The 27,567-nt window shown below is 38.3% G+C and overlaps 1 protein-coding gene across 2 annotated transcripts in view; it reads left to right on the top strand.

Moving 5' to 3' along the window:
* Positions 1 to 27,567, top strand: part of Arhgap29 (Rho GTPase activating protein 29) — a 69,797-nt gene that overhangs the window by 6,009 nt on the left and 36,221 nt on the right. Inside the window, exons 1-3 of one of the 2 annotated variants that reach the window (XM_021157543.3) lie at positions 8,288 to 8,425; positions 14,281 to 14,517; positions 22,824 to 22,958. In XM_021157543.3, coding sequence (XP_021013202.1) covers positions 14,313 to 14,517; positions 22,824 to 22,958 — 340 coding nt within the window. In that variant the 5' untranslated portion in view covers positions 8,288 to 8,425; positions 14,281 to 14,312. Of the gene's footprint in view, positions 1 to 8,287; positions 8,426 to 14,280; positions 14,518 to 22,823; positions 22,959 to 27,567 lie in introns of those variants that run through there. The other variant, XM_021157541.3, reaches the window with a different exon arrangement.

The raw sequence follows: 27,567 nt of genomic DNA, 5'->3' as shown, positions 1-27,567 counted from the left end.
CTGCAGAGCCCTGGTGTAGTGTTTGTGGTTTTTAGTTTAGGGCACAGTTTGATTAAGCTTATCCCTGAAATGTTTTGTTTTTTTGATGATATTGTGAATGGAATTGGTTTTTAAATTTTCATTATTCAACTATTGGCTTATAAAGTTGATTGAGTGTATCTATTAACTTATGTTCTGATCTTGTGCTATTAAATGTAGTAGCTAATAAATTCGTTATCTCTGAGTAAAGGGATTTACTTCTCTTTAAATATGAATGCACTTTTTAATACTTTAAACCTTCATTAACATTATTTTAACCATTAACTGTGAGGGTAACTGTAGAGTTTTTGTTTTGTTTTGTTTGGTTTGGTTTGGTTTGGTTTGGTTTGTTTTTATAGAATGCTTTTTATCAGGGTGAAGAAATTCTCTTCTATTTTAACTTTGCTGACCTTATCATGATCATGAATAGGCAAGGAATTTTGTTACATAATTTTTCTGAATCTTTTGAAATGGCCACAAGTTCTAGTGAGTGTTAAATTTAAATTCCAGGAACAAACTCTTTTTAACTATGATGTTGTTTTATTTTATGTGTAAATACTGCATTTAAGGAATTTGATCTATAATTTTATTGTAACATCGTTTGGTTTTAATATTGGGAACACTGCCTCAAAAGATTTGGAAAGATTCTTACTTCCTCTATTTTGTGTGTTTAGTACACACACACACATTTTCTGATTCAGTAAATTTTTCAGTTAAACCCACTAGATTTACAGGTTTTGTTCCAGGTAGTTTTTAAATTGTGAATTCAATTTTTTAACAATTTTAATACTACTTAGATTTTGTTTCTCTCATTGGGCTTCTTTGGAGTTGTCCATTTGAAGTGACTGTAAATGCTTTTGTAGTCCTTTAATAGCTGTGGGGTCTGTAGTGGAGTTCCTTCTGTGACTACGACGAGTAGTTTGTGTTTATTATTGTCTCCATCGCTTTATTTCTTGGTCAGTGTAGCTAGATATTTATCAGTTTAACTAATCTTTTCAAATAACTAGACTTTATCAATGTTTTCTACATTATTTTCTTCACTGATTTTGCTATTATAGGGTTTGTTTGTTTGTTTGTTTGTTTTCTAGGCAGGGTTTCTCTGTGTAGCCCAGGCTGTCCTAGAACTCACTCTGTAGACCAGGCTGGCCTTGAGCTCAGAGATTCACCTGCCTTTGCTTCCCAAGTGCTGGGATTAAAGGCGTGTGCCACCACGCCCAGCTCAGGCGAATTTTTGTTCTTATTATTTCCTTTGACTTACTTTGATTTTAATTTACTCTTTCTTTCCTAAGTTCTTAAAATGGAAGCTGGTATGACTGATTTTAGTCTCTTGAAAATAAAGCATCCCAAAAACTGTATATTTCTCTAGCCACAGTTTTTACCATGTAATCTCCATAGCATGTGGAAATTTGGCCTGTGGGTTAAAAACGTTTTGTAACAAATATTTGAGATGCCACAGATACCTTTATGCTGTAGATTTCATAGTTAATCTTATCTGGGTCAGAAAACTTACACTACGTTATTTCAGTTACTTAATGGGACTAATTGTATAATCCCATACATGGTCTACTTTAGTGATTGTTCCAGGTACATTTGAAAAGAATGTGTATTCTGCCATTTAGGAGTAGAATTTTCTGTAACAGTCTATCTTGTCAAATTTGTTAATATTGGTTTTTTTTTCCAGATCTTGATAGTCCTGATAGTTTTTTGGTTTTATTGTGTTGATACTGAATGAAGAGTGCTGAAATTTTAATTAACAATGCTATCAGGATTTGTCTCGTGTATCCTAGACTTTATTGTAGGTACATACTCTTAGGATTGTTACAGCTTTATGATGAAATTGCCTTTTATAATTATTTAATTATTTAATACAACATTTTATGTTTGGTAGAACTTCTTGTCTGGTGTCATAGAACCACTAATGCTTTCTTGTGGTTAATATTTAGATGTTGTATCTTTTTTTGTCATTTTTCTTTCAATATATATGTCTTTATAGTTCAGATCTGTTATTGTTGGCATTAGATCTTGCTATTTTACTTAATTTGAGAATCTAGCTCACCTCTCCCAGCTATTTTAGTTTGAATCCTCTAGGGTCTCATGCATGGGAGACAACTGTTTTGGTAGTAAGCTATACTTCTAGCCCACATCTTGCTTTTTCTGGGATATATAAAGTATATTTAATGTTACTGATTGCTGCTTTTTATTTGTCCCACTTGTTAGTGGTTTCTCTTTCTTATCTTTATTTTGGATTAATTTTGAAACTTCTGGTTTTGATAGCTATTAGCTTATTAGTTTCACTTCCAGAGATTTTTTTTACACATGGGAGTTTCATGAATGTTTTATTGGACAAACCATATATAATATGATGTAAAAGAAAAGAACAGTAGTTTTATTTAATTTGTAGAACCACAGTTGAATACATTGTGTCCTAAATTTCTCAGTGTCTTGTACACAGGGACCAATATACTATTATCAAACCTTAGTTTTTTTTTTTTCCCTGCAGAAACAAAAGTGGTGACTAGAGACCAATATATGTGCTTGCTTGCTTTCAGACAGTGGTCAGAAAACATATACACTATATTTCCCTCTGCACGTTCATTATAAGAAATCTTTGTGCCCAGTTCACTGCAAACTATAATCATTGTCTTGTATCTGATGCCCCGGTTTAATTCTCTCTCTCTCTCTCTCTCTCCCTCCCTCTCTTATTTATTTATTTACTTAGATATTTTCTTCATTTACATTTCAAATGCTATCTCAAAAGTCCCCTATACCATCCCCCCACCGCCCTGCTCCCCTACCCACCCACTCCTACTTCTTGGCCCTGGCTTTCCCCTGTACTGGGGCATTTAAAGTTTGATAGACCAAGGGGCCTCTCTTCCCAGTGATGGGCGACTAGGCCATCTACTTCCAGAGATTTTAATATACATTTTTTACTTATACCTTCAAGTAAACTTTACTTCATACATAATGACTCATTGTAAAATTTCATTTCCCTTATTTACATTACCATTTATGTCCATTTATGTTATTTCTTCTTCTTCTTCTTCTTCTTCTTCTTCTTCTTCTTCTTCTTCTTCTTCTTCTTCTTCTTCTCCTTCTCCTCTTCTTCCTCCTCCTCCTCCTCCCCCTCCTCCTCCTCCTTCTCCCTCTCCTTCTTCTTCTTCTTTTTTTTGGTTTTTTGAGACAGGGTTTCTCTGTGTAGTCTTGGCTGTCCTGGAACTCACTTTGTAGACCAGGCTAGCCTCGAACTCAGAAATCCACCTGCCTCTGCCTCCCGAGTGCTGGGATTAAAGGTGTGTGCCACCATGCCCGGCTATTTCTTCATTTATTGTAAATGTTACAACACAATAAGTTTTAAGCATTAGTTTTTTAAAAATGTGCTTGTTGTGGCATTTCTATTAGGGTTGAATCAGATGGGCTACAGGGCATGGCCTTCCAGGATAACCCCTTGGGTGTTCAGTTTGTCATTCTCCAGGCATTACGAAAACCCAGATCTCCAACTCTCCTGAAATTCTTTGAATCCTTTCTGGAGTTTTGCCCTGAGTGTACATCTTCAGAGACAATTAAGGGATTCCCCATGCAGGCTCAAGAGTAACCTTTCCATATTTTCTTCACCCTGGCTATCCTACAAAGGTCTGTGCACCATGGAACTAGGATTTCTTTTTCTCCTCAGTTCAGCAAAAGGGTTTATTTTGTTTGTTTTTGTTTTTGGAGACAGGGTTTCTCTGTATAGCCTTGCTGTCCTGGAACTCACTCTGTAGACCAGGCTGGCCTGGAACTCAGAAACCCGCCTACCTCTGCCTCCTAAGCGCTAGGATTAAAGGCATGTGCCACCACTGCCTGGCTTCAGCAAGAGTTCTATATCTTGCCTAGCTTCTCTCTTCTTTTCCTCTGGTCTAGAAAGTGCCACTAGGCAAAAACTGGGATACTGTAGAGTTATTAGGAGATGGGTGGGTGGGGCTGGCACAGGCCTTTAACCCTAGTGCAAAAGCAGGCAGATTTCTCTGGGTTTGAAGCCAACCTGTTCTACCAATCAGTTCCAGGAACGCTAAGCCAACACAGAGAAACCGTATCATTAAAAGTGAATACATAAAATAAATAAAAATAAAAATAATTTAGGAGATAATAGAGTTTTATTTCATTGAAAGTTCAGATATTGTAGTTTATTTCATTGGCTTGAGATTCCATGTTTCAAATACTACTATCCTTTGCTTTGTGAAAGGGCAAATGAGTGGGCAAATCTGTTGTTATTTACTCCTCCACTTTATCTTTTAAGGATTTCTTTTCTATTGAAATAGTGCCTCGCTTGGCAAACCAGGCTGGTCTCCCATGGGTGTGCCTGCATGCACCACTACCCTCTTTTAAGATTTAAATCTAGACATTAAAAATATTTGTTCTCATGCAACTTTTTAAGAGATTTATTTATTTTGTTTATATGAATAACTGTCTTCAGACACATCAGAAGAAGGCATCAGATCCCATTACAGATGGTTGTGAGCCACCAAGTGGTTACTGGAAATTGAACTCAGGACCTCTAGAATAGCAGTCAGTGCTCTTAACCTCTGAGTCATCTCTCCAGCCCCTCATGCAACTTTTTTGTTTAAAAGAAAAAAATGTGTTGTCGCAATCCAGGTTTTGCTGATGGCATACTGAGATATAATTTGATGTATTTTGTCTTACAGCTTATGAAATATAAGTATAAAGTAGTTGAATCCAGAGTAAGGTGTCTTGACCTTTCGAGGCTGGCTAATTCCTAAGAGTGGGCTGTCTTCTGCATGAAGGCATTTAGCATGTCCATGGCCTTTACCCACTAGGTGTCAGTAGAACCCCTTCCTCAACTGTGACAACCAAAAATTAGCCAGATGTCAAATGCTTTTAGGACCATGTTCTGCTGTGAAAAATACAGGCTGCCTAAACCACACAGCCTGCTTCAGGGATATGAAAACATCTGCTTAAAAAAAAAATAGCACCACTACACATAAGAATATAATTATTCAGCCTGGTACCATAGACATTTTGAGGAGAATGTATTAAAAAATTTTTAGAAGTTTGTAAATTGATGGTTCATAGGATGAATGACTTACAGGTAACATAAAATAAGTGCAAATTACCATTTTAAAGGAGAAATTAATCCGGGCAGTGGTGGCCGACACCTTTAATCCCAGCACTTGGGAGGCAGAGGCAGGTGGATTTCTGAGTTCGAGGCCAGCTTGGTCTACAGAGTAAATTCCAGGACAGCCAGGGCTACACAGGGAAATCCTGTCTCAAAAAAAAAACAAAAAAAAAACAAAGGGGGGGGCAGGGGAGAGAGAAGAGAAGAGAAGAGAAGAGAAGAGAAGAGAAGAGAAGAGAAGAGAAGAGAAGAGAAGAGAGGAGAGAGAATAGAAACAATCACAACAGAAAATAGAAAGACATTGTTTTGTTTTTCAAGGCATGGTTTCTCTGTATAGTCCTGGCTGTCCTGTAGCTCACTCTGTAGACCACACTGGCTTAGAACTCACAGACATCTGCCTGCCTCTGCCTCCTATATGCTGGGATTAAAGATGTGCGCTGCTGCCAGCTACCCCTACCCCGACCTTCGGCTGGTAATTTCTTTTCAATTATAGGTTGCTTCCAGAAATGTTTCTCTGCATCTTGTTAAACAATTTGAGATGTTGCATTTCTACAGTAGATCTAAAGATGATTTTTACTTTTGAAGGGGAGGGCTTTATAATTTTACTATAAACCAATAATTTTAAGTACAAAGATTATTTCAGTATTGTGCTTTTCATAGTTAACGTTTATTTGTACCATATAAACTTACTTTATAGATCAGGAGATATTTATAAGAGTCTTTTTAATTTAAAAATGAACTTATTTTTGTGAATATTTGCAAATCTCATCCTTTGTATGAAGAATGGTAGCTAATATGTTTTTAGACAATTGAAGGATTAAGATTATAAGACCAAAATTTCCCATAAACAGCCCTACTAGACTTTAAGCATCTCATATTCATGGATCTATTCTGTGTCAGGTTCTATGGACAATAGTTGGCTGTTTGGATATGGGTGGGATGGTTAGAGTCGGATCTGCTGGAAAAAATGTTAAGAACCACGTGGAACCAGGCGTGGTGGTGCATGCCTTTGATCCCAGCACTTGGGAGGCAGAGGCAGGTGGATTTCTGAGTTCGAGGCTAGCCTGGTCTACAGAGTAAATTCCAGGACAGCCAGGGCTACACAGAGAAACCCTGTCTTGAAAACAAAAACACACACACACAAAAGAACCACGTGGAGCAGATGGAGCCAAATACTTTGTTCTCTTGATGTCCCTTCTTGACCTTCAGAATCCTTTCTTCTCCTGAATGTGCCCTTCAGTTTTTAGTAACAGTGGTTTCCTGGGCTGTTCATGGTGCAGTGTGTTTAAGGGGATGTTTTTTACATGCCTTCAGTATTATTGCTTTCAGTTTTGATATAGTTATACTTGAAGCTTTATGAGTGCATTTTAAACAACTAAATCTGAAAAAAAAAATGTGGAGCCAAGTGACCAAGGAGCCTCTGTTGTCAACGTATCTTTGCTCAGAGGCCAATTGGCTTCACTTCCCTCAGAACTTTTTACCTCGAGGTGTCCCTCCACTTTTCCCTTAGCTCTAAGTAGTCTTCCTACTGTAGCTTTTTATCTCCGATTCCTTCTCAGCTTTCATTATCTGTCTCTGTCCTTCCCTCACCCTCCTCTCCATAGTTGTCTTTCTCCTTACACTTGTCTTTGTCTCTCTCCCAGCTCCTCATGCCCCTTTCTCTCTGACAGTTACTTGTTCATCTTATTTGTTAAGTGACATAATCAGATCCATTTTCATCAGAACACAATCTTCTTTTATATTAGTTGGATGGGAGGGATCGGTGGTGGCTGGGAGCTCAGTGAGATAGATAGACTCTTGTGTAGCCTTAGGCTGGCCTGGAACTCATTGGGTAGCTGAGACTGGCTTTGGAATCTTGATCCATCTGCCTCTGTCTCCTAAATTGTAGGATTACAGAAATGTGCCACCAACTTCAACTCACAGTTTTCTTTATGGCAGATGCGTAAAAAGAGAATTGATATATTTTTAAATAACTTAATGGGGGTGTGAGCAGCTAAGAACCACTTGAAGCAGCCACTTCTTACCATTTCCCCCCAAATGTGTGTTTCTAACTGTAGTCGTACTCTCACCCCCTTTATTCTTGAGGATGCCTTTCCTCTTAGTAGCTTGCTTTAAAAGTTCAAACATCAGTTTCCATGCTGAAAGTCTTTGCTACTTTTTTCCCCCCGAATGCAATTAAAAAGTAGTCTGGTTTTGAGGTTCCTGGATATTTGGAGCGCAAATTTGGTGTTTTGTGTTTGAGGTCAGAAGGGATGTATTTGTATGAATCTTAAAAATCCACTGTAGAGCTAAAGTAACCAAGCAATTCCATATTTATCCTTTCAAGTTACACTAAGGGGGCTGTTTTTCTTGTAATAATTGGAAAATTTAAGTGTCTGTTTTTCAGAATTTTCTCCTGATTCAATGCCTCACTTGTTGGCCCTACAGTATTTCTGTCTTGTTTTCTGGACTCCTTGGGTCCTACTCTCTTCTTTCTTTGCTTCTCTCTTGGGGTTTGCTGCTGGTAAGTCTACACCCACGTTTTCTTTCCACCTCCCCTCACACTGCCCTGGATCCTTTTCCTCCCACAGGTGGCCATTTTTCTGTCTCTATACTGTTCCCACAGGCACCCTCCCCATGTTTTTCTCTAGCTTAGCTTTCTGTGTTGAATTCAAGAGTCCTTGTATTTCAAGGGACCTGCTTCTTTTTAAATCATTCCTTCATATATCCTGGGGTGAGTTTGAAAAGTCAGTTGACCAAACACGGGCCTTGGTGGAAAATTCTGCCCTTTATAAGGGGCTGAATGGTTGTCTGGTTTCGATGTAGTTAATTCTTTTGGAAAGCTGTTGGGCTAGGTAGGCCTTGTTGCATGTTACCTGAGTGGAGCCTTCGTCTTCTGCTCCGGGTTTGGTGACAGAAGATGAAAGTGGTCCAGTAAATACACCACCCAAGAATGCCTATTACCAAATCCAGTTCTAAGGTGACTTTTCCTAAGCAATGTCTTCTGTGAGGAGACCCTGTCAGACCAGAAGCTGCTGACAAGACTACCACACCCCGGGCTCCTTTACCTTCTCTGCGCTCTGTCCCCGCCCCTGCGAGTTTGAGCCAATGGGCTGAGCCCCAGGGGGTGGGCTGGGCGGGGCAGAGGTGGGGCCAGGGCGGAGCACCTCTGCCCCAGCTGCCTCACAGCAGTGCTGGCTCGGCCCGGCATGGAGGATGGAGGCAGCAAGATTGAGCCCTAGGCGGCACGAGCCGCCGCCGCCAGGCTGTGGGTGTTCATCTGAAGTCGGCACAGGGGATACAGGATGGAGCCTCACGGTGAGTGAGGGGCGGTGGTGCTCGTTCCCACCGAGGCTGCCGAGTTGGGGTTCCCCTGAGTTGCTATCGAGTCTGGGTCCGAATATGCGGCTAGTTCTCGGTCCTCTTAGTCCTCGCTAAGCTTAGGAACTGGACTGTGAGTTACGGCAGGAGTGAGCAGATGGTATTCTAAGTAAAGCTGCCAGTTAGCTCGTATTTACCTACCGTGTACTGAAACTTCACAATTTGTAACTCCTTTAATTCTCAGGACAGCTCCATGACCCTTGAACTCATTTCTCAAACAGGGAAGCTGAGGTGAAAAATCTGCCTAAAGTAGTAATTGACAGTATCAAGGCTTAATCCTAGGCGCCCTTGCCCCAGAATCCGTGCTTTTTGCTCTGGAGCAGTGTGCTCCCGCCAACCCCGCCAGCAATTCTCGCTCCAGATGGGGTGCTCAGTCCCAAAGTATTTTAGGAGCCCCATCGTGCATATTGTTGTCTTCTATGTTTTGTGTTTAGAGAATATTTTTGTTTGAGCACACTCTCAGTGTCATGGTGTGTTCTCATTTTGTTTTGAATATGTTTGGAGGTTTGATGGTTTTAATTTTAAAACATTTATAATTGCATGTGCTCAAGACTGAGAATTTTGAAGGTAGAATTCTAGTGGCCGATGACAGTCTCTGTCCTTATCGGTTTTTCACTTTTGAGAGATAACACACCAAACATCTTTTTGGAGACAGGATTGTTACCTGTTAGGGCCTCTGTGACTATCTCTTGTTAGTTGAGTCTTTTGTCTGACACTATCAATGTTGGCTGGCCTTCTTCGTTTCTCTTCTTTCCTCTGTATGCATGAAGTCAGGCATAGGGAACGTGCACTTTGGCATTGGGTGGTTTTGGCTGATCAGAGGCGAGCCCTCCTTGCCAGGAATGCTAGACATTCTGGAGGCGTGGGGGGCAGGGCAGCTTTTTCTCCCTCTCTCTTTCCTTTTCCTTTTCCTTTCTTTTTTAGTTATCATGCTGGGTTCAGACTGCACAGGAATGAAATGTGTGTTGTATATCTTACTTTAGAAATCGTTAAGGATAAAGCTGTTCCCGACATGTTCCCGTTCTGGTTTTGTAGAGTGTTTTTTTAAAGTGTAAAGACCTTTACACTTGATTCCTGTGTGAGCTTTTTCCCCAGTGTCTTTATTTAATAGATTCTCACAAACTCAGAAATTATGCTGAAATAACAGATTTCTGAAATCATGCAATTTTGAATAAGTAAGAACTAAAGTGCAGATATTTTGGGAAGTTTTACATCCCAGTTAGCTCTCTGCTTATGTCATATACATTATGGACTGTGTGAGGGGACATTTGATTGACACAAACTGCTGAAGTCTTGGAAAAGTCCCCATCTGAGAGTTTAGGAAATCTGTATGAATGTTTTGGGTTTTTTCTCTCCTGCTGGTCGGTTGGCCCGAGGGCCTCTTGCCGGCCTTTGAGCACTTTTGCACTGAGCTCTGAGTCCACATATGTAAAGCACATATAATTTAGAGGTTAGAGTTGCTTTTGTATATTCATTTTCTACTTTCTATAAAATTCTTTAAGAAATAGATAATACAGTTCTTAATATTTATGGCTTGGAGTTGGAAGAGATGAGAATTAGTTTCCCAAATATTTCACTCAACAGCCTGTTTGCACAGTTCAAACTTCACTTGGAAGCATAGTCCGGGTTTCCATGAAATTAGTTAAGCTTCTGGAACTGGTTCCAGCCCTATATTTCTTGTTTACAATCTGCAGACTTATGAAGCCACAGCTTGTTTATTATTTAAATCTGCTTAAAAACAATTTCCCACAATCAAGTGCCTTAGTAATAATAGCTCACAATGACTGAGTCTTCATGCCAGGCACTGTGCTAAGTACTTTCCATGCATCACTATCTAATTTAATTAAATTACCAGTTTCAATCTGTTATTAACTATACTTTATATTACCACTAAGCAGAGAATACTTATTTTGGCGCATGGGAAAGTCATATACAGGACCTTGCAAAGTGCATGTTGTCCAGACTTTCTCATTGTCATAGTTCAATTAGAAAAGTGTGATTTTAATTTTAAACACCTTTCAATTGTAGTGTTGCTCCTTTAAAAGTTTTAAATGAGAAAAATTGTAAAGATGTTCTAAAAACTAATGCATTTATCATAGTGCATATTTCATGCCTTTCCCCTCTGTGTTCATTGGTATGTCAACAGGTTTTCTAAGTCTTGTCTAAAAATTAGAAGTATTTTTAAAGCAGGGTTTACAACTTTGAATTGCTAATTTGACACAAATTATTCAGTTCTCTTTACTCATGAATTGACTTTAAACTTGTTAATCTTTTAATTTTTGAAATCATCTTTATCAGTGACTCTGACTAAGTGTCTAGTTGACTAAATTTAAAGGTGCCATAAACAACAGAAAGACTTTATTATGTATACTGCAAAGGTGATAGAGTTTGATAGGCTAATTAGTAGCCTTCTCAGTGATATGTAAAAGATCTGCCCAAACAAGGTACTTGAGTATTTTATTTACTTTTCTTAGTTGAAGAGGTACTTTAATATTAATGACCAAAATTGTCCTGTTTACTTTGGAAATTACAAGGAATAATTTGAGGTTGTAAGCTAGTTTAAGTGTAAAAAGTATATTCTTAAATAATTTGAAATAGACAAAAAGACACTGAGTAAATGAATCTTTGAAACTATTAAATGGTAACAAGACATCATGTTTACATAATCATAAGTAATGATAGAAATAAGTTCCAGGCCCTGCTGGTGACATACTCCTTTAACCCCAGCACTCAGAGGCAGAGGCAGAGGCAGAGGCAGGCAGATCTCAGAGTTTGAGGAGTTTGAGGCCAGAGTTGACTTCTAGGACAGCCAGGGTTATACAGAGAAATCCTGTCTTGAAAAAACAAAACAAAATAAAAGAAATATAACTTTGATTTTCATTTTATGTAATCTCATGCCTTTACATAATTTCATATGCTTATTTTTGAGAATATTTTAGAGTAGATTTTTAAGCAAATTTCTCTACAAAATATTACATCCTAGAGTTATTTTTGTATTTCTATAAAAGTTATTAGAATAAACTTATTAAGCCCATTCATTATTAATCATTCATTTTGCAGATAGTTTCAAGTAGGCTATCCCTTACTGTGATATAAGCAAAAAATATGAAGGCTAGTAAATGGTTGTGGTCTTGATGTCAAGACTGTAGTCTGGACAGGGATTCATCTATTTGAACTATAGTAAATACAGAGTGAAAATTTTAAGATACTATAAGAGGACTGTTGGAGATTCTGCTGCCAATGATACAGGGAAGTCTCTCTCTCTCTCTCTCTCTCTCTCTCTCTCTGAGACAAGGTTTCTCTGCATAGCCTTGGCTTCTTAGAACTTGCTCTGTAGACACAGCTGGACTAGAACTCAGAGATCTGCCTGTCTTTGCCTCCTGAGTGCTAGGATTAAAGGTGTACATCACCACTGTCCTGCCAGAAAGATTTCTTTAAGAAAGTGATTTTTGGGCTGACAGAGTAAGTAAATCAAGGAGGAAGGAGTATTCCAAGCACATGAAACCTCATGTAGTGGCCAGGACCATCAACTAAGCAATCTTTTCAAGGTGTAGAACTATATGTAAAGCCAATTTAGTGAGTTGCAACTAGCATTTTAAAAGTAGAACTAGGGGCTAGAGAGATAGCTTAGGGCTAAGAACTCACACTGCTCTTGTAGAACTAAGTTTGGTTTCTAGTACTCAGCCCAGACAACTTACAACTGCCTATAACTCCTGCTCCATGGAAATCCAAGCCAGCTTCTCTGGCCTCGTGGGGCATCTTGCATTCACATGTGTATACATACACATACACATAGATACACACATAATTGAAAGTAAATACCAAATATAAATAAAACAAATGAGATAGAATATTGAAACATATATCACAGATCCTTAGATTATGTGTTTTATGAAACCCAAATGCATTTGTACATGCACTATACACAAAAATGACATACTACTCTGTATATTAGTTATAGTGCATAATTCATGCTGTGGGTTGCAGGAAAAAAAAAGAAAGAAGGAAAAAAGAAAGGTCTGAAAATGAAAAAGGTATGTGTGGGGAAGTGAGTCCTGTCTCGCTGTAGAGGCAGGTGTAGGAACACCACTATCATTTTGAACTTCACCGACCTTCACATTTACCTCAGTCCTTTTGAAAAGTACTGAGCAAAGAAGGAGGATATACACGTTAGAGGTTCATGACACATAAATGGAGGTAGCTAAATCCTTAAGAAATTAATATTAATATTAATAGAAGCTTAAGAAAAAGTAATGGTTGTTCATTAGTATGGTAGCAGTAAAAGTAAGAATAGATATATTAGAGAATTGCTATTGGGAACAAAAATCTATTATGCCATGAATAAACAATGTCTCTTACATATAACAACGATATTATTACAAGAAGCTTCCTATTATTGATTTCATGGAGATCCTTGGTTGTTCTATCATTATCAAATTATCCAAATACTCATAGCATATTTGGGAAAGGTTTTAATGATGTTTGAGCTAATTCTCCACCACCCCCAACCCCTTCTTTTGTTTTTTCCAGTCAGGGTTTCTCTGTGTAACTCTGGCTGTTTTGGATCTCACTCTGTAAACCAAGTTGACCTCAAACTTAGAGATCATCTGCCTCTGCCCCAGAGTGCTGGGATTAAAGGCATGTGCCACCATTGTTCTGCTATTGTTTGTTTGCTTGCTTGCTTGTTTTTTAATGAAACAATGTCTTTCTACATAGTCCAGGCTATCCTGGAACTTGATGTGTGGTCCAGGCTGGCCTTGAACTCTTGAGATCTTCCTGACTCTGTCTGGGGTGTGATAGGATATGCCTGGCCCTCCTTTGTTGTTTCTTTTCTGATTTCAAGAGGCACAACCAAAATAAGGACTTTCAATTTTAGAATAGTTAAATAAAGATAAAAAGACAAAATTTTGAGTTGTAGTACATTGGAATTAGATGTCTTAGCAGAGACCCTTTTACTTTGTGATCTCTTCATCTTCAGACGAGCCTGTAAATTAGTTGAATTGATTGCACATTTGGAAAATATTAGAGCTGAGATTAAAATACAAGTTTTTCTTATGCCAAGTATTGCCCTTTTACTATATCATCCTGAAATTACTCTTTTAATCATATTCTTGACAAGTTTGGATACGCTGGATATCTATGCATGTATATGCATTCTCTGAAAATTACTCCAATTGAACTAACGTGCTGAATGGACACTTCAGTATCATTGCCACATCTAACTCTGACGGTAATCTCTGGTGTAGGTGTTGTCAGTGTGTTTTCCTTGAATGAGCATGTCACAGTGAAGAGATGAAGTAACAGCTTGTGAGGTCACACAGTAAGTGGTAGGAGAAGATTTTCTCTCAATGTATCTCACCTTTAGTTTTGAAGACAATTCTGCAAAGGGAAAATATGACTGTCTACTTAGTGATGCTTTAGAACTGTCCTTACAATAAAAAAGGAAAAATTCTCTATTGTAAGAATTAAAGTAGTTATGAGCACAAATGTTAGCACTAAGGTTTATCTATGTTTGAACTTGAGCTATCAGTTGGGAATCTATAGGCATTTTAGCCGGAAAGCTCAGGCTCTTTGCATTGTGAAATGAAAAGAATGGTAGGAGCTTGCACATCCCAGGGTTTGCTTATCATGGAGTTGTCAGACACGCGGTGGCAGCCGCTGTCCCTGGGCTCAGGGTTTCCTTATCGAGAGCTAGAACGCTGAGGTGGGCCGGGGCTGTCTGTGGAACCTAGTACGATATTTCTTGGCTGATATGCTATTTTCCCCTCTCTTTTGTTTCTTGTCCCCTTAAGGATTTCAGTTTTTCTGACTGTTAAATGAGAGGATGATTGCTCACAAACAGAAAAAGGCAAAGAAAAAACGTGTTTGGGCATCAGGCCAACCTGCTGCTGCTATTACAACTTCTGAAATGGGGCTCAAGTCCGTAAGTTCCAGCTCCAGTTTTGATCCGGAGTACATCAAGGAGCTGGTGAATGATGTCAGGAAGTTCTCCCATATGTTACTGTATTTGAAAGAAGCTATTCTTTCAGGTTTGTCAACTTTTCTCAGTATTCTTACTAGTAGTTTGTAAAACTTAAGCGCCTGCCTAATAATGCATCAATGTGTGTCCCATGACAAGAGCAGGCCATTCTTCACTACTTAGTTTATGACTTTTTCCCAAAATGTTAAATGCTTACAATGTAAATGTTTTTCTAACCAGATAACAGTACAATACATAATAAAAGCCTTGTTAAGTGCGAGAGAACAAGCGCACAAAAGAAAAACTAGCTTTGGATTTTGAGCAGAGTTGAGTGTATTTTACATTGGCTTACTTGAGAACACTGAAATCTAAACACTCCTGGTACTGATCTGTGAGAAGCAGACTTTGTAATTTACCTTGCTGGCACTTTAGTCTAAAATTTACTTTTCATATTCTTGCCAAAATTTAATCCAAAATGTACATCTCTGACTTGACTGGAGAACCTGTCTTTCAGCTATTAGTGCCACTTTCCTATCCACATTTGATGTCAGTGACAGGTAGTGCTTCAGAGACCTCCTCCTCTTTAGTAATAAACAGCAGCTCACAGCGTCATTGCTAGTCATAAGGAGTGAAGATCTCTGGTGTTTATATGAGGCCTCTTGGGCCTTTATAGACATTTATCAGATTCCAATAAATATGTTTGAGCATATAACTAAGATGTTTGTTTCCCAAAACCATATCCTATGTTTATACTAATTTTTCTCAAACCTAACTATAATTTTCAAGTTGAAATTCCCAAAATAATTGGACTGAAATGGAAGGTTCAAAATTTTAGTAAAGTTTTCATCATATATTGTTCTTTTGAGATTATATACATGTTAAAGAAGTTACTCACAGTCCTGTTTATTTTAATAGCTCCATCTTGAAGTCTAGCTATGGATGATTGGATGGCAGTTAACTAAAAAGATACCCTAAGCACATTATTATACTCATAACACATCTCAACAAAACAACAAACCTGCCATTTATTCAAAGATGTATGGCTTCATAATAAAGCCTTGCTTTTTTTACTTTTAGGTTGTTGTTTTTGTTCTTTTTGATGTATAGTCCATTATACTGGTTGATTTTTAAAGGCTATTAAAATAATATTTTAAATAGTAAAGTATTTACCTCAGTTTATAGTAGAGTATAATTTAATGTTTCCATTTAAGTTTTAGTTAATATAAATAAGAATTGTATTAGAATTTCTATTGTTATTTTTGGGGAGAATTTAATATTTTTTCAAATCCACATCTTATATAGTTATCCTTTGTTTTACAGATTTAAAATGATATTTTAAAATAAGTTGTATCATCTTTTATCTTTAAAAAATGTATGAGTTTCAGTATATACATAGACAATCCAGAGCCTAAGAAGATTCTCACTGGTCCTCAGTGGGAAAAGAGAAAGGTGGTTATAACATACAGTAGGAGACTACTCTTTGAAATAGAAGGTTCATGTAGCCCAGCAGGAGTGGCACACTCCGTTCCAGCACTCAGGCGGAGGTAAGCAGATCTCTGCGTTCAAGGCCAGCCTGGGCTACAGAGTGAGTTGCAGGACAGCTAGGGCTACACAGAGAAACCCTGTCTCAATAATAATAACAACAACAACAACTAGTAATAATAATAACTAATAACAACGACAACAACAACAACTAATAATAACTAATAATACCTAAAAAACAAAACGAACAAAAATGGTGGATAAAGTACTTGCCTTACAAGTATGAGAATTAGAGTTGGATGCTCAGAATCTATATAGAATAGAAGCCAAGCAGACTCAGAGGCCACCAATAAGTCCTTCCAGTAAAGACAGGATATTAGGGACAAGCTGGCAGGCTGGACTAACCACAACTGGTAAGCTATGTTCACTAAGATACTCTCAAAGTGGAAAGCGCTCAAAGAAGATACCCGAGTTCTACTTGAGGCCTCCACACACAGCATACATGTGCATGTGTGCACCCACAGAAAGGAACATAGGAATGTGAATCCCTGTGGCAAAAGAAGCATCAATGGGGGGGGGGGGGGGAGATTGAGATTGATTGAAGCGGAACATAGTCCAGTGTATTTATCTTCAAGTTTTGTGATGAATTTTTAAAGTGTCCCCTCTTTCCCCAAGACTGATTTTTTTTTGTGTGTGTGTGAGTTTTATGACAAATTCTGCATTGAAGTTTCCTAGTAGAACTATGAAACCAATTTTAGTAGTTGAAGAACTAGTGATTATCAAAGACCTCTGTATTTCTAACAGGAAATGGTTTTATTCATGTGTTCTCTTTCCTCCCCCTCCCCCTACACACACACACACATACACACACACACACACACACACACACACTCACACTGATGCAGGTGTTCTAGGTGACTCAATTTAGGAATAAATGAACTCCTTAAAGAGAGAGATTTGAGGCATGAATCCTTACTCTGCCTCAGGCAAGTGATAGTTTGGTGTCTTCTTCCAGAGCTCATCACCAAGAGGTTCCCCTGCACTCTTACACAAGCAGCAGGTGTGAAATGTTAAGTGTGAGATTCCTATCTACTATCATTAAGGTGCATTACTAATAATTATAGGAAGAAATTATGCATCTTACATTAATGGGCTAAAGATACTCACTTTAATTTCTCTGTTTAATTGTGGATTAGAATATATGTAATGTAAGGCCTAATTCAAGTTTATGGTTGCCCCCCACCAGGAATACTATTATACTTTCCAAATAACAGATTCACAAATGGTCTCCTAGTTTATGAAGTATTTTTTAAAATAAAACACTAATTTTGTTTGTGTAAGTTGTTTTGCTTGTGTAATGCATGTATCAAGTGCTCACAGAGGCCAGAGAGGGGTATAGGATGCTCCTAGATCTGGAGTAACAGTTTTGATAGAGGTGCTGGGAACCAAGCCCAAGGGTTCTTAACTGCCAAGCCATCTCCAGTGTTTCATGAAGGAATTTTAAAGTATGCTTTTGTAACATACCTCTGGAATCCGAGAATTTAAAACCTTTTAGTTACATAGAAGGAACACACACAGCACAATATTCCTAGTTTTTCTGCTACTTCATGTTTGAAAGTATAAAATGATATTATAAAATATATTTGGAAAAACAGATTGTGAGTTGTGATTATTCTTGTAACTTTTATTTATATAACACAATTTTAAATGGGTTTTAATCGGAGCTTACAATTACTTTGTTCTTCTAGTTGTTTTGGTTTTGTTTTGTCAGGTTGTGCTGTTTTGTTTGAGAGTCTTCCTATGAAGCTCAGATCGGCCTTGAACTAGTGTCTCCTCTCAGCCTTTAGTACTGGAGATGACAAGGAGCCATTCCCCCTTTCACTTGCTCTCCTCTCCTCTACCCTTACCTTTTTCGCTTTTTATTTTAAATAGACAAATATGAAAGATGCAAGTTTATTATATAAATCACATATTGTAAACTATCATTATTCTATAACTTCTTTAACATCATGACAGTTTATCATAGAGATTCAGAATCTAGACTTGGGTCTGTAATCTCAGGACTTGAGGGGCTGAGGCAGGAGGATGGCTAATTCAAGCTTATTATGTAATAAGAGCTAACACACACACAGCAGCTCTCATTCCACTTCTTGCTGGTTGTGTGTAATCCTGAACCAAAGAGGTACTAGCACATCCATCAGTGGATTTTGTTTATTAAATGAGTTCTTACATATAAAACTCTCATTAGTGCTTTAAGTCAGCTGTTACTAGTTTTAGAGTTACCAGGTAGCTAGTTAGTTTAAAAAAAAGCTGCTGTACCTCAAGGTCCACAGTTGTCCTGTAAATTCAGAAGTCATCACAGCAAAAGTAGAGATTTGCTGCTTATAAGTTCTGCGCTTTTTCCTTTGTTGTTTTGGTCAAGCTGAATTAACAAAACCATTTTTTTTTTAAATTGGTCAGTTTTTCTTTTTTTGATCAAGGAAAACACCATGATTTTTTTTTTTTCATGTATTCACTCAAGCGTTTCCATGAAGTGTTTGCAATATAAACACTGTGGTATTGTGTTAATGGCTGAGAAACAAAAAGTAGAGCGGGCTAATCTGTTTTCACTTGATAAGATGAATGTAGCAGAAAATGAACGGGTGAAACTAAGCGGGTAAACAATCCAGGAAAGTGCAGGGTGCCACATTGACGGGGAAACACCCAACACTGGGTGGGATACTGTTTTGCTGTTGTAGAAAACTAGTTAAATTTCTTTATATTTCCATCTGCAATACCTTTGTAGTATAAATCAAAGGCAGGCATTGTGTGGTGGCTATGTTTTAAATTGTTTTGTACTTAGGTGTAGTACTAAATGATAATAAATGTAAGTTGACAGATACAGAAATGTTTTAATGCAATGTACTCTTATTTGATTTCCAAGTTATTTACTAATATTGGTTTTATGATAGAATGAAATTTAAATTTCACTTTTTTATTAACCAAGATATTGTGGGGCAAGGCTATAAGTATTTCTTTTACTAAATCTCTGTTAAGTGTATCTCTCTTCAGAGACAGTTTGTGCGAATGGCTTATAGATTTCCTTGTAAGGCTCTTATTTGTAAGCATTAAGACAAAGGCAGTTTCATGTTTATTAGTTGATATTCACAGCAGCCTTATGAGGAAAGGAAAGGAGATACTCTTACCGATTCTCTTTTACTGAGCTAAAAAAAAAAAAAAAAAAAGTTCCAAAATCCCAGCCTTTCATTTAAAAACGTGGCAGCCTGGGTTGGTTTTCCTAGTCCAAGCCTGTAGGTTTGTTTCACCACATGAAGAAGTCTCAGCCTCTTGCTTTTACTAATCGTGCCACTGTTCTTTTGTTTGTTTTAGCTTAGTCTGGTTCTTTGAAGGGGAGGTAACTTGGTGTAGCTTAAAGGAGCCATTTAAACTCGTGGAAGTTTTGAAAAGTTGCCAGTTGCGTGGTAGGATAGGGGAGCTTTTCTTCATAAGAATCATTGGAGGTCGCCTAAGAACGTTTGGTGTAAGTGAAACTTGTTTTCTTTGACACATTCCAGTACAGATAGTTGAAGGCCTGCTAATTTGTGAAGTTCCTGGATAAATTAATTATTAGACTATGCTAATGCCTGTTATGAATCTTTGTGATTAGTCTTCCCTTTAGATTTTTTTGTTGATTTATAGACTTTCAGGAGTATATATTAAATTATGGGGAACTGGAAGTAATTAGAGTACAATTTGAGGTTTGAATGAAATGTATTTTTAGTAACTCAGTTACTACCTTTCTACTGAAGTTGGTTGGGAACAACCTCAGTATATGTAAAGGCTTCTTGTGTAAGAATAAAGGAAGTTCAAGTTGGTAAGCCCTTTATGCTGATAGTTACTGCATGTTCTACAGTATTTAAACAAAATAAAGCAAAACAAAAAACTCTCTAGTAGGGAATATACTGCAGGTAACTCTATAAGAGAAGAGTGAATTTTGACTCACAGTGGATGATCAGTTAGCCCCCAAGGCTCTGCAGTGTGAAGCAGCACAGGATGCTGGGAGTGTATGGTAGAGAGAGATTGCTCACAGCATCACATCACAAGCTCCAGAGCAGAGAAGAAAGGTCTGGGGTCTCACACCTGTCTTCAGGGCACTCGGCACTCCCTTGGTGTCCTGTAATTGTCCACCAGGCCTCTCCTCCTAAGCAGTAGTTACCAACCTTCCTAATGTGCCGCCCCTTAGTACAGTTCCTCATGCTGTGGTGACCCCCGACCATAACATGATTCTCCTTGCTGCTTCATAGCTGTAATGTTGCTGCTGTTATGTAAATATCTGTGGGGTTTGATGGTATAAGGTGAGCCCAGGGAAGGGATCCTTAGACTTCCAAAGGGGTCGTGACCCACAGCTTACGAGCTGCTGTCCTAAGTCTCTATTCTCTCCTAGTGCCATCCTGGGAGCCCCCTTTAACAGAGCCCTCGCATCCTCTCATTTCTTTCTTGATAGGGATATTAGTAAGGGAATAGTTAATGTGATGGGGGAATATTTTTTTTGTTTTTTTTGTTTTTTGTTTTTTGAGACAGGGTTTCTCTGTGTAGCTCTGGCTGTCCTGGCACTCACTTTGTAGACCAGGCTGGCCTCGAACTCAGAAATCCGCCTGCCTCTGCCTCCCGAGTGCTGGGATTAAAGGCGTGCGCCACCACGCCCGGCTGGGAGAATATTTTTGTTTCTTTATCCTAAAGATAGTTTTTCTTTATGGTTATTATCTTTCATTGTTTATAAAAAATTGATGAAATTATGAATTAACTGTCTACAATTTTTGTTATTTTTAAAGCTATGTCAATAGAGACAATAAACAGTATGAATTCTGGAATTATATACTCTGGATTCAAATTTTGGCTCCACAGTACAATAAACCTGATAAATTTGTTATGTTTCAGTATTCTCATCTATATAATGGGATTTAAAAAAAAAAAAAAAAACTCTGTCTAATAAAATTGTGGACCATGAAATTGGACAGTATTTTTCTTTAAATTGTTTTGTTTTGTTTTGTAGTTTCTCTGTGTAACTCTGACTGTTCTGGAACTCTTTAGACCAGGCTAGCCTCAAATTCAGTGATCTCTTCCCCTCTGCCTCCTGAGTGCTGGGATTAAAGGCCTGTGCCACCCTCCCTTTCTACAATAAAAAACATTTTCAAATATCCAAATGATAAGTTACAAAGCTACAGAAGTGGTAGGTAGTCTGATCTGCACATTCTAGCCAGACGTGGACTGGGCCCAGAAAGAACACTGCTAAGAATATTAGAACTGCTGTAACTTTTGCAGGAGTAGGTAGAAGTGTTGGTTTCTTTACTCTTCAGCCAATTTTTCATCATTAACAACTAATTGAATTTTTGTAAAAAGCAAAAAATTCACTATCTTTTTTTTTTTTTTTTTTTTTTTTATGGTTTTTTGAGACAAGGTTTCTCTGTGTAGCCCTGGCTGTCCTGGAACTCACTCTGTAGACCAGGCTAGCCTCGAACTCAGAAATCCACCTGCCTCTGCCCCCCAAGTGCTGGGATTAAAGGCGTGCACCACCACTGCCCGGCCAGATCTGTATATCTTATAAGTAAATTTTCCCAGTTTTTAAAACGTGTAGATCCAATGATCCTTCACATGTGCATGTGGGTTACTGGTTTCTAATAACTAATAATTAATGCAGAGAATCAATTCTAATGTGGAAACTTAACTTTTTTAGGGATTTTGAGTGTGTTGCCATGTATATTAAGAGACATGAGATGGGAATGACCCTATTTAGTTGCCTGGAGAAGTCTGAAGAATATGTTTATACTGGGAAAAATGGAAAAGTACCACATTGTAATAGCCTTGAGATCCTTAGGTGGTGGTGGTGGTGCCACTGCTGCTGCTGCTGCTGGTGCCAGTGATGGTGCCGGTGCCGGTGCCGGTGCTGGTGCTGGTGCCGGTGTTGGTGATGGTGATTTGTGCATTTGTTTCATGGAACCTATGTGGAGGACAACTTTGGGGAGTCGATTCTCTCCTACCTTTACGTAGGTTCCAGAGATTGAGTTAAGTTGCCAGGCTCTCAGATCAAACACTTTTACCCATAGATACATCCCACTAGTCTGGTTGTGGGTTTTGATTTTGTTTTATTTTGTTTGTTTTGATTTTTTTGTTTGTTTGTGTTTTGGATTTTCAAGACAGGGTTTTTCTCTATGTAGTCCTGGATGTCCTAGAACTCATGTTAGAGACCAGGCTGACCTTGAACTCAAGAGATCTGCCTGCTTCTGCCTCCCAAGTGCTGGGATTAAAGGTGTTCATCACCACCGCTTGGCTTAGTTCTGTTAACCCTCTTAACAGGGTCACATGTAACTCATGCTGGCCTCAGACTCCCTGCATAGCTGAGGATGGACTTGGAATGCCTACTTAACTTCTACCTCACAAAACAAAACAAAACAAAACAAAAAAACACCAAAACTAGCCGGGCGTGGTGGCGCACGCCTTTAATCCCAGCACTCGGGAGGCAGAGGCAGGCGGATTTCTGAGTTCGAGGCCAGCCTGGTCTACAAAGTGAGTGCCAGGACAGCCAGGGCTACACAGAGAAACCCTGTCTCGAAAAACCAAAAAAAAAAAAAAAACTTCTACCTCTACCTCCCAAGTCCTTAGATTACAGGCTTGCCACCACCACTTGGGATCCTGAAATCCTTAATGAATTAAGTGACAAACGGCTTTCCAAAAGTGCTAAAAAAAATGGTTTATAATTGTAGTAATTAAAAATAGAACTGAAAAGAGTATGTGCTGGGGCAGAAATCATGGAACCAGTGCTTTTACTCTAAGTAGCTTTGTGATGTCTTCTGTAGCTTAGATTTCTAGAATTTTGTACTGGAAATTAATTTTTAATTTTTCTTGTTTTTCTTTAAGACTGTTTTAAAGAAGTCATTCATATCCGCCTGGATGAGCTTCTCCGTGTTTTAAAGTCGATATTGAGTAAGCATCAGAGCCTCAACTCTGCAGATCTTCAGAGTGCTGCAGACGTGCTTACTGCAAAAGTGAAAGGTAAGGGGGCCAAAGGGATCCAGTGACACCCTCCTGTGTCAGGCCACATCTCCTCAGGGTGGCACATTAAGCTCCCAGCTATGATGGAGGACAGACTTAACAGAAGAAAAGGTTACCTACCATTCAGAAGTTTGACAGCTTAGGTGTGGGCATTAACTGAGCTGTCACAGGTGAGGCTGCAGTGTAGGTGGGCCACTGTATGAGACCTGGACGCGCAGAGCCTGAAGAGAGTGGTGAGATGCTCATATTCAGAAAGGACAAGGAGAAGGCAGTGTCAGGGTGAGGCAGAAAGGAAATAAAGGCTTTGCAATAAAAATGTAGCCTATATCCTGCCCTTCCCCCCCCCCCCCCCACACACACACACATCTCTTTCTGACTTAAGACTTTTCCTGTTTGTATGGTTTCCTTTTTTCTATTTGAAGCATTGAGAGGGAAAAGGTGCTGTAGACAATTTTAAGAGGGAAACAGGGGTGGCTTGTTCTGTGACTCTTAAAATGAGCTTAGTAACCAGATTTGTTTTTAAGTAGATTGTTTACAAGTACCATTTAACTTTACTTAGATAGGGAAATTTGTGTCTATAGATAGTAAAATTTCCATGCTTGGAAATAGCGACTTAGCTCAATTGTTGTCGGTGACTATTGTGTGCAGTCAGGATGTCCTGGGGAAGGAGCACACCAGCATGTGGCTGGTGTCCACATTCCAGAGACAGACCTCAAGAGTGTGGGCTCTAGCTGCCTCGAGATCCTTTTAACCTTGAGGTAAAGCAATCTTTTAAATAATATTATTTCACGCTATGGCTGTACACTCAGAATTATTGTCATTATGCTACTTTGGTGTTGTATGGAATTGGAAAGAGGAAGATAGGATTGATTTGTTGGTGGGAAACTGTTTCTGTAGGATTCCATGGAAATGTTACAAGGGGTTTTTTGCTTTTGTTCTTGAGACCTTCCAAAAATGAGTGGCCTGCACAGTTGAGGCTAAATCAGAGTTTATTTAATAGCAACTTAATTTTCAAAACCTAAGAAGGCAAGAAATTGGTAGAAATCATTTTTGAATGCAGGAGCCAAGCAGCCTAAATGTGTTGGTACTTGCATCTTTGGGGCAGGGAGTTCCTGTTTTCTTCATTTTGGGGAAAAACTTCAAGAAAAACAATTGTATAGGATCAGCGAGCTGTAGGAACAGAGGAGTAATCTAGATGGTTCTTACAGTCCTAGCCCCTAATTACATCTTTAAAAACAGCAGTGATCTGAGCAGCTATCTTTTTTGGATGTATTAACTGCTAAATGCAGTTTGCAAAATTGCCAAACTGCTCAAAACAAAATTAAAATAAAACCAAAAACGTAATACAAAATACCTTCAGGGCTGTATAATCTTGGTTGTGTTGCCGCAATACATCTAGTTTTTATACATAAAACAGAATCTTTCTGTTGCTTTTTAAAAAAACCCTGTAAAAATGGAATTTACCTTGTAATAACTTTAAAGGAAAGATTCTTAGCTTTCTCCCATTCATCTGGCACTGATTTGTAGTTCCTGTGTCTCTTCCTATTTCCAAACAGGAAGTTCAGTTGACAAAATATTTGCAATATGGTAAGAGAGATACAGCCTATTTTTGAAGCAGATAAAGACATCTTCATACATCAGTGATTTATGATGTACTTAATATTTTCAACTGTTTAGGTCAATTTTATTTGTAATATAAATGAAAAAATGTTTTTAATATCTACATATATTTCCCTGTATTCATAAATTGGCAAATAGAAAAAGACAAAGAAGCCTTAAACAAGACACACAGCATTGTTAAACCCTCATCTTTCTTTCTGTTCTGCAAACCTGACTTTTCAACATGGAGCCATTCATTCTGGTCCTGGATAAACAGTGACTGTCACTAATTTCTTTTGAATCTTTCCAGAAATACATCAAACACATACAAGCAAGCACAAGTACAATTCTCCTTGCTATATAAATGATAGTACCCTACTTCTTGCTATACAAATGATAGTACCTTACTTCTTGCTCATTTGTCTGCACATAAAGTGTTTCTCAGGTCTTTGGCTTTTCTTTGATGTTTTTCAAAGCTGTTTGGAGATACATAATGTTGATGTGCTATAATCTAACCAGTTCATTCCCAGTAGATGTGTAAATTATTACCTGCTGATGCGTCTGTGCATAGTCAGGCAAATTCTTAGTAACTTGGGTGTTGAAAGAACTTGTGTGTTTTGATATTGTCATATCCTCTCTCAAGCCCTGCCCTCTGATAGTGTGAAGAGAGCTGGTTTACCCCCCCCCCCCCCCCCATCAGCAGTGCTAGCTATCAAGATTTGTTACCCAGGCTCGTAGCAAAAAAACATTGTCTTGGGGGAGTTTGAGCTGTATTCTCTCCAGTTTGAAGGCAGTTGAGTATGTTTCAGGGTCATTTGTACATCCTTTTATTTCAGTTGGCTTATTACCTGGTTTTCTCTTGGTGTTTAATATTCTTAAAATATAATTTATTTATTGAAACTTCGTATTTTTAACATTAGCTATTCAATATTTACTCTTTATTTATTTTTACACTTTAACATATCAGTCCTTTTTGTGTGTTTTGAGTCTGAATTATTAGGATGGCCTTCCATACTCTGAAGTTTCACCATTCTCTACATCTTTTATCCTAAAGTTTTTATGGAATCATTTTTAGGTTTAAGTCTAAAATTTAGAGAAGCAAAATGTGTTCTTTTAAGGGGGGTCACAACCCCTTTGGGAGCTGCATATCAGATATCCTTCATATCAGGTATTTACAGTATGATTCATAATAGTAGCAAAATTATGTTTGGGAGTCACCACAGCATGAGAAACTTTAGTAAAGGGCCACAGTAATAGGAAGGCTGAGAGCCGTTGGGTTAGAGAAGGCCAGTAGTAGGAATGAAAAGAAAGAAAACATTTTAGAAGCAAAACTCTCAGCTAAGCAGTGTATAAGAAACAGCAAGTGGAAGGTGTTTCTTACATCCGAAGGAAGCTCTTATAAAGTTGCTCTGTAGCGAGTGGACAGCACCTGGACAAGTAGTTCCTTGGCAGTATAGAAGTGATGAAGTTCTGTGGGGTTAGGAAGGTATAGAGGGAGTAGCCTAAGATGAGATCTACACAAGGTAAAACTGTCTAAGGAAAGGTACAGAACTGAGGCACTGCACATAGATACGGAATTCCAGCCACTAGATCCTAGAGACTTAATTCTCCTTGATGTGCTACTTTGCATGTCTAGGAAGTGAATTTAGATTGTGTCAACACTAGAAGTAGTCAAGGTCAAACTTGAACCCACGTCTGGCACTTCAAAGCTTTATCTCTGCCATGTTTTGTAACAAATAACTTTTAAAAGAGTAGAGTATGTCATGATGGAAGGAAGTGGTTAATTCTGTAATAATACCTATAGCTGCTATTATTTAGGATTGATGCTGCTGCTTGACAGACATTGTTAGGCTCTTCACAGGGATGACCTCCTGTAGTCATCCCAGTTCCAAGATGAATAAACCTGTGAGATCAGCTTCCTCTTAGTAAATGAGGAAGCTGAAGGAGGTTTGTCCAAAGTTGGATTCATAGTAAGTGGTAGAAGAGTTGAACGTTGAGGTAAGTCAAGGAGATTGAAGACTAAGGTAGAGAAACCCTCGGTTTTCACTGATGGAAGCTGGTGCTTTGATTGACAGTGGTCTTGCATTGTTTAATTCCCACAACTGTTGAGTTTATAATTGTCCCACTTAATAAGTGAGGAAACTGACTAGAGACTTTAATGTTTATGTATAGTCAGAGACAAAGCTGAGACTCAGCCTATGCAGGCTGTTTGTAGAACCTGTCATCATACCCAGGAGTTGGCAACGAGAGCTGGAGGGCCAAATGGAGTTATGGGAACACAAGTATTTTACTCTTTTCTGTGTGGTCTGTAGCTTCCTTCAGTAGCGGGTTAAACCAGACATGTCCTGGAAATTATAGGCATGGACTACCTAGCTCTTTATAGAAAAAGTTATCATTGAACTGGGCTTTTTTAAAGCCCAATTTTGGTGAAGTCGAGATAATTCATAGTGAAAGGAAAACAGTCATTACATTACATAGAGATTTGGTAGAGAAAAAAATGGAAATTAGATTGGATAGTACCTCAAGAAGAAACATGGTAAAACAAAATTTTTCTTTCACATGGCAAGGATATTGAACATTTTCTTAGGAAAAATGTTAATTGGATGAGATCTAGTGAAAGAAGGAAGGAGGAAGAGTGTTGGTTCAGGGTTTTGAATATGTTGTTGGTACAAAAGAATGAACCACATTAGGAACAAGAGCTGCCCTGAAGGGGACGGAAAGGCACTCACGGTGTCTCATTAGGTGACCGAGACTCTGATCGAGTAGGAATGAAGACAGGAAAGATGGCTCAAAAGAGTTATCTTTTTATTACTTACAGTCATTATAACAATTATTTGTGTCTCCTAATTGTGTTTAGTGTCATGAAAGATATACCTATAGGAAAGAAAAAATATTTATAAAAATTGAGACAGTGTTAGAGTACTTTTCAATGAACAATTAAAAATGATTTTATTGTGGTCTAATTGATAGACAGCAAGCTCCTCTCATTTAGCGCTATTTTTTATAAATG

This window comes from Mus caroli, unplaced genomic scaffold, assembly GCF_978045245.1.
Source record: "Mus caroli unplaced genomic scaffold, Mus_caroli_1 scaffold_3, whole genome shotgun sequence".
In the NCBI taxonomy this organism is placed as follows: domain Eukaryota; kingdom Metazoa; phylum Chordata; class Mammalia; order Rodentia; family Muridae; genus Mus; species Mus caroli.
Note: the sequence above shows the minus strand (reverse complement) of the source record. Positions and strands in the feature narration are given on the sequence as shown.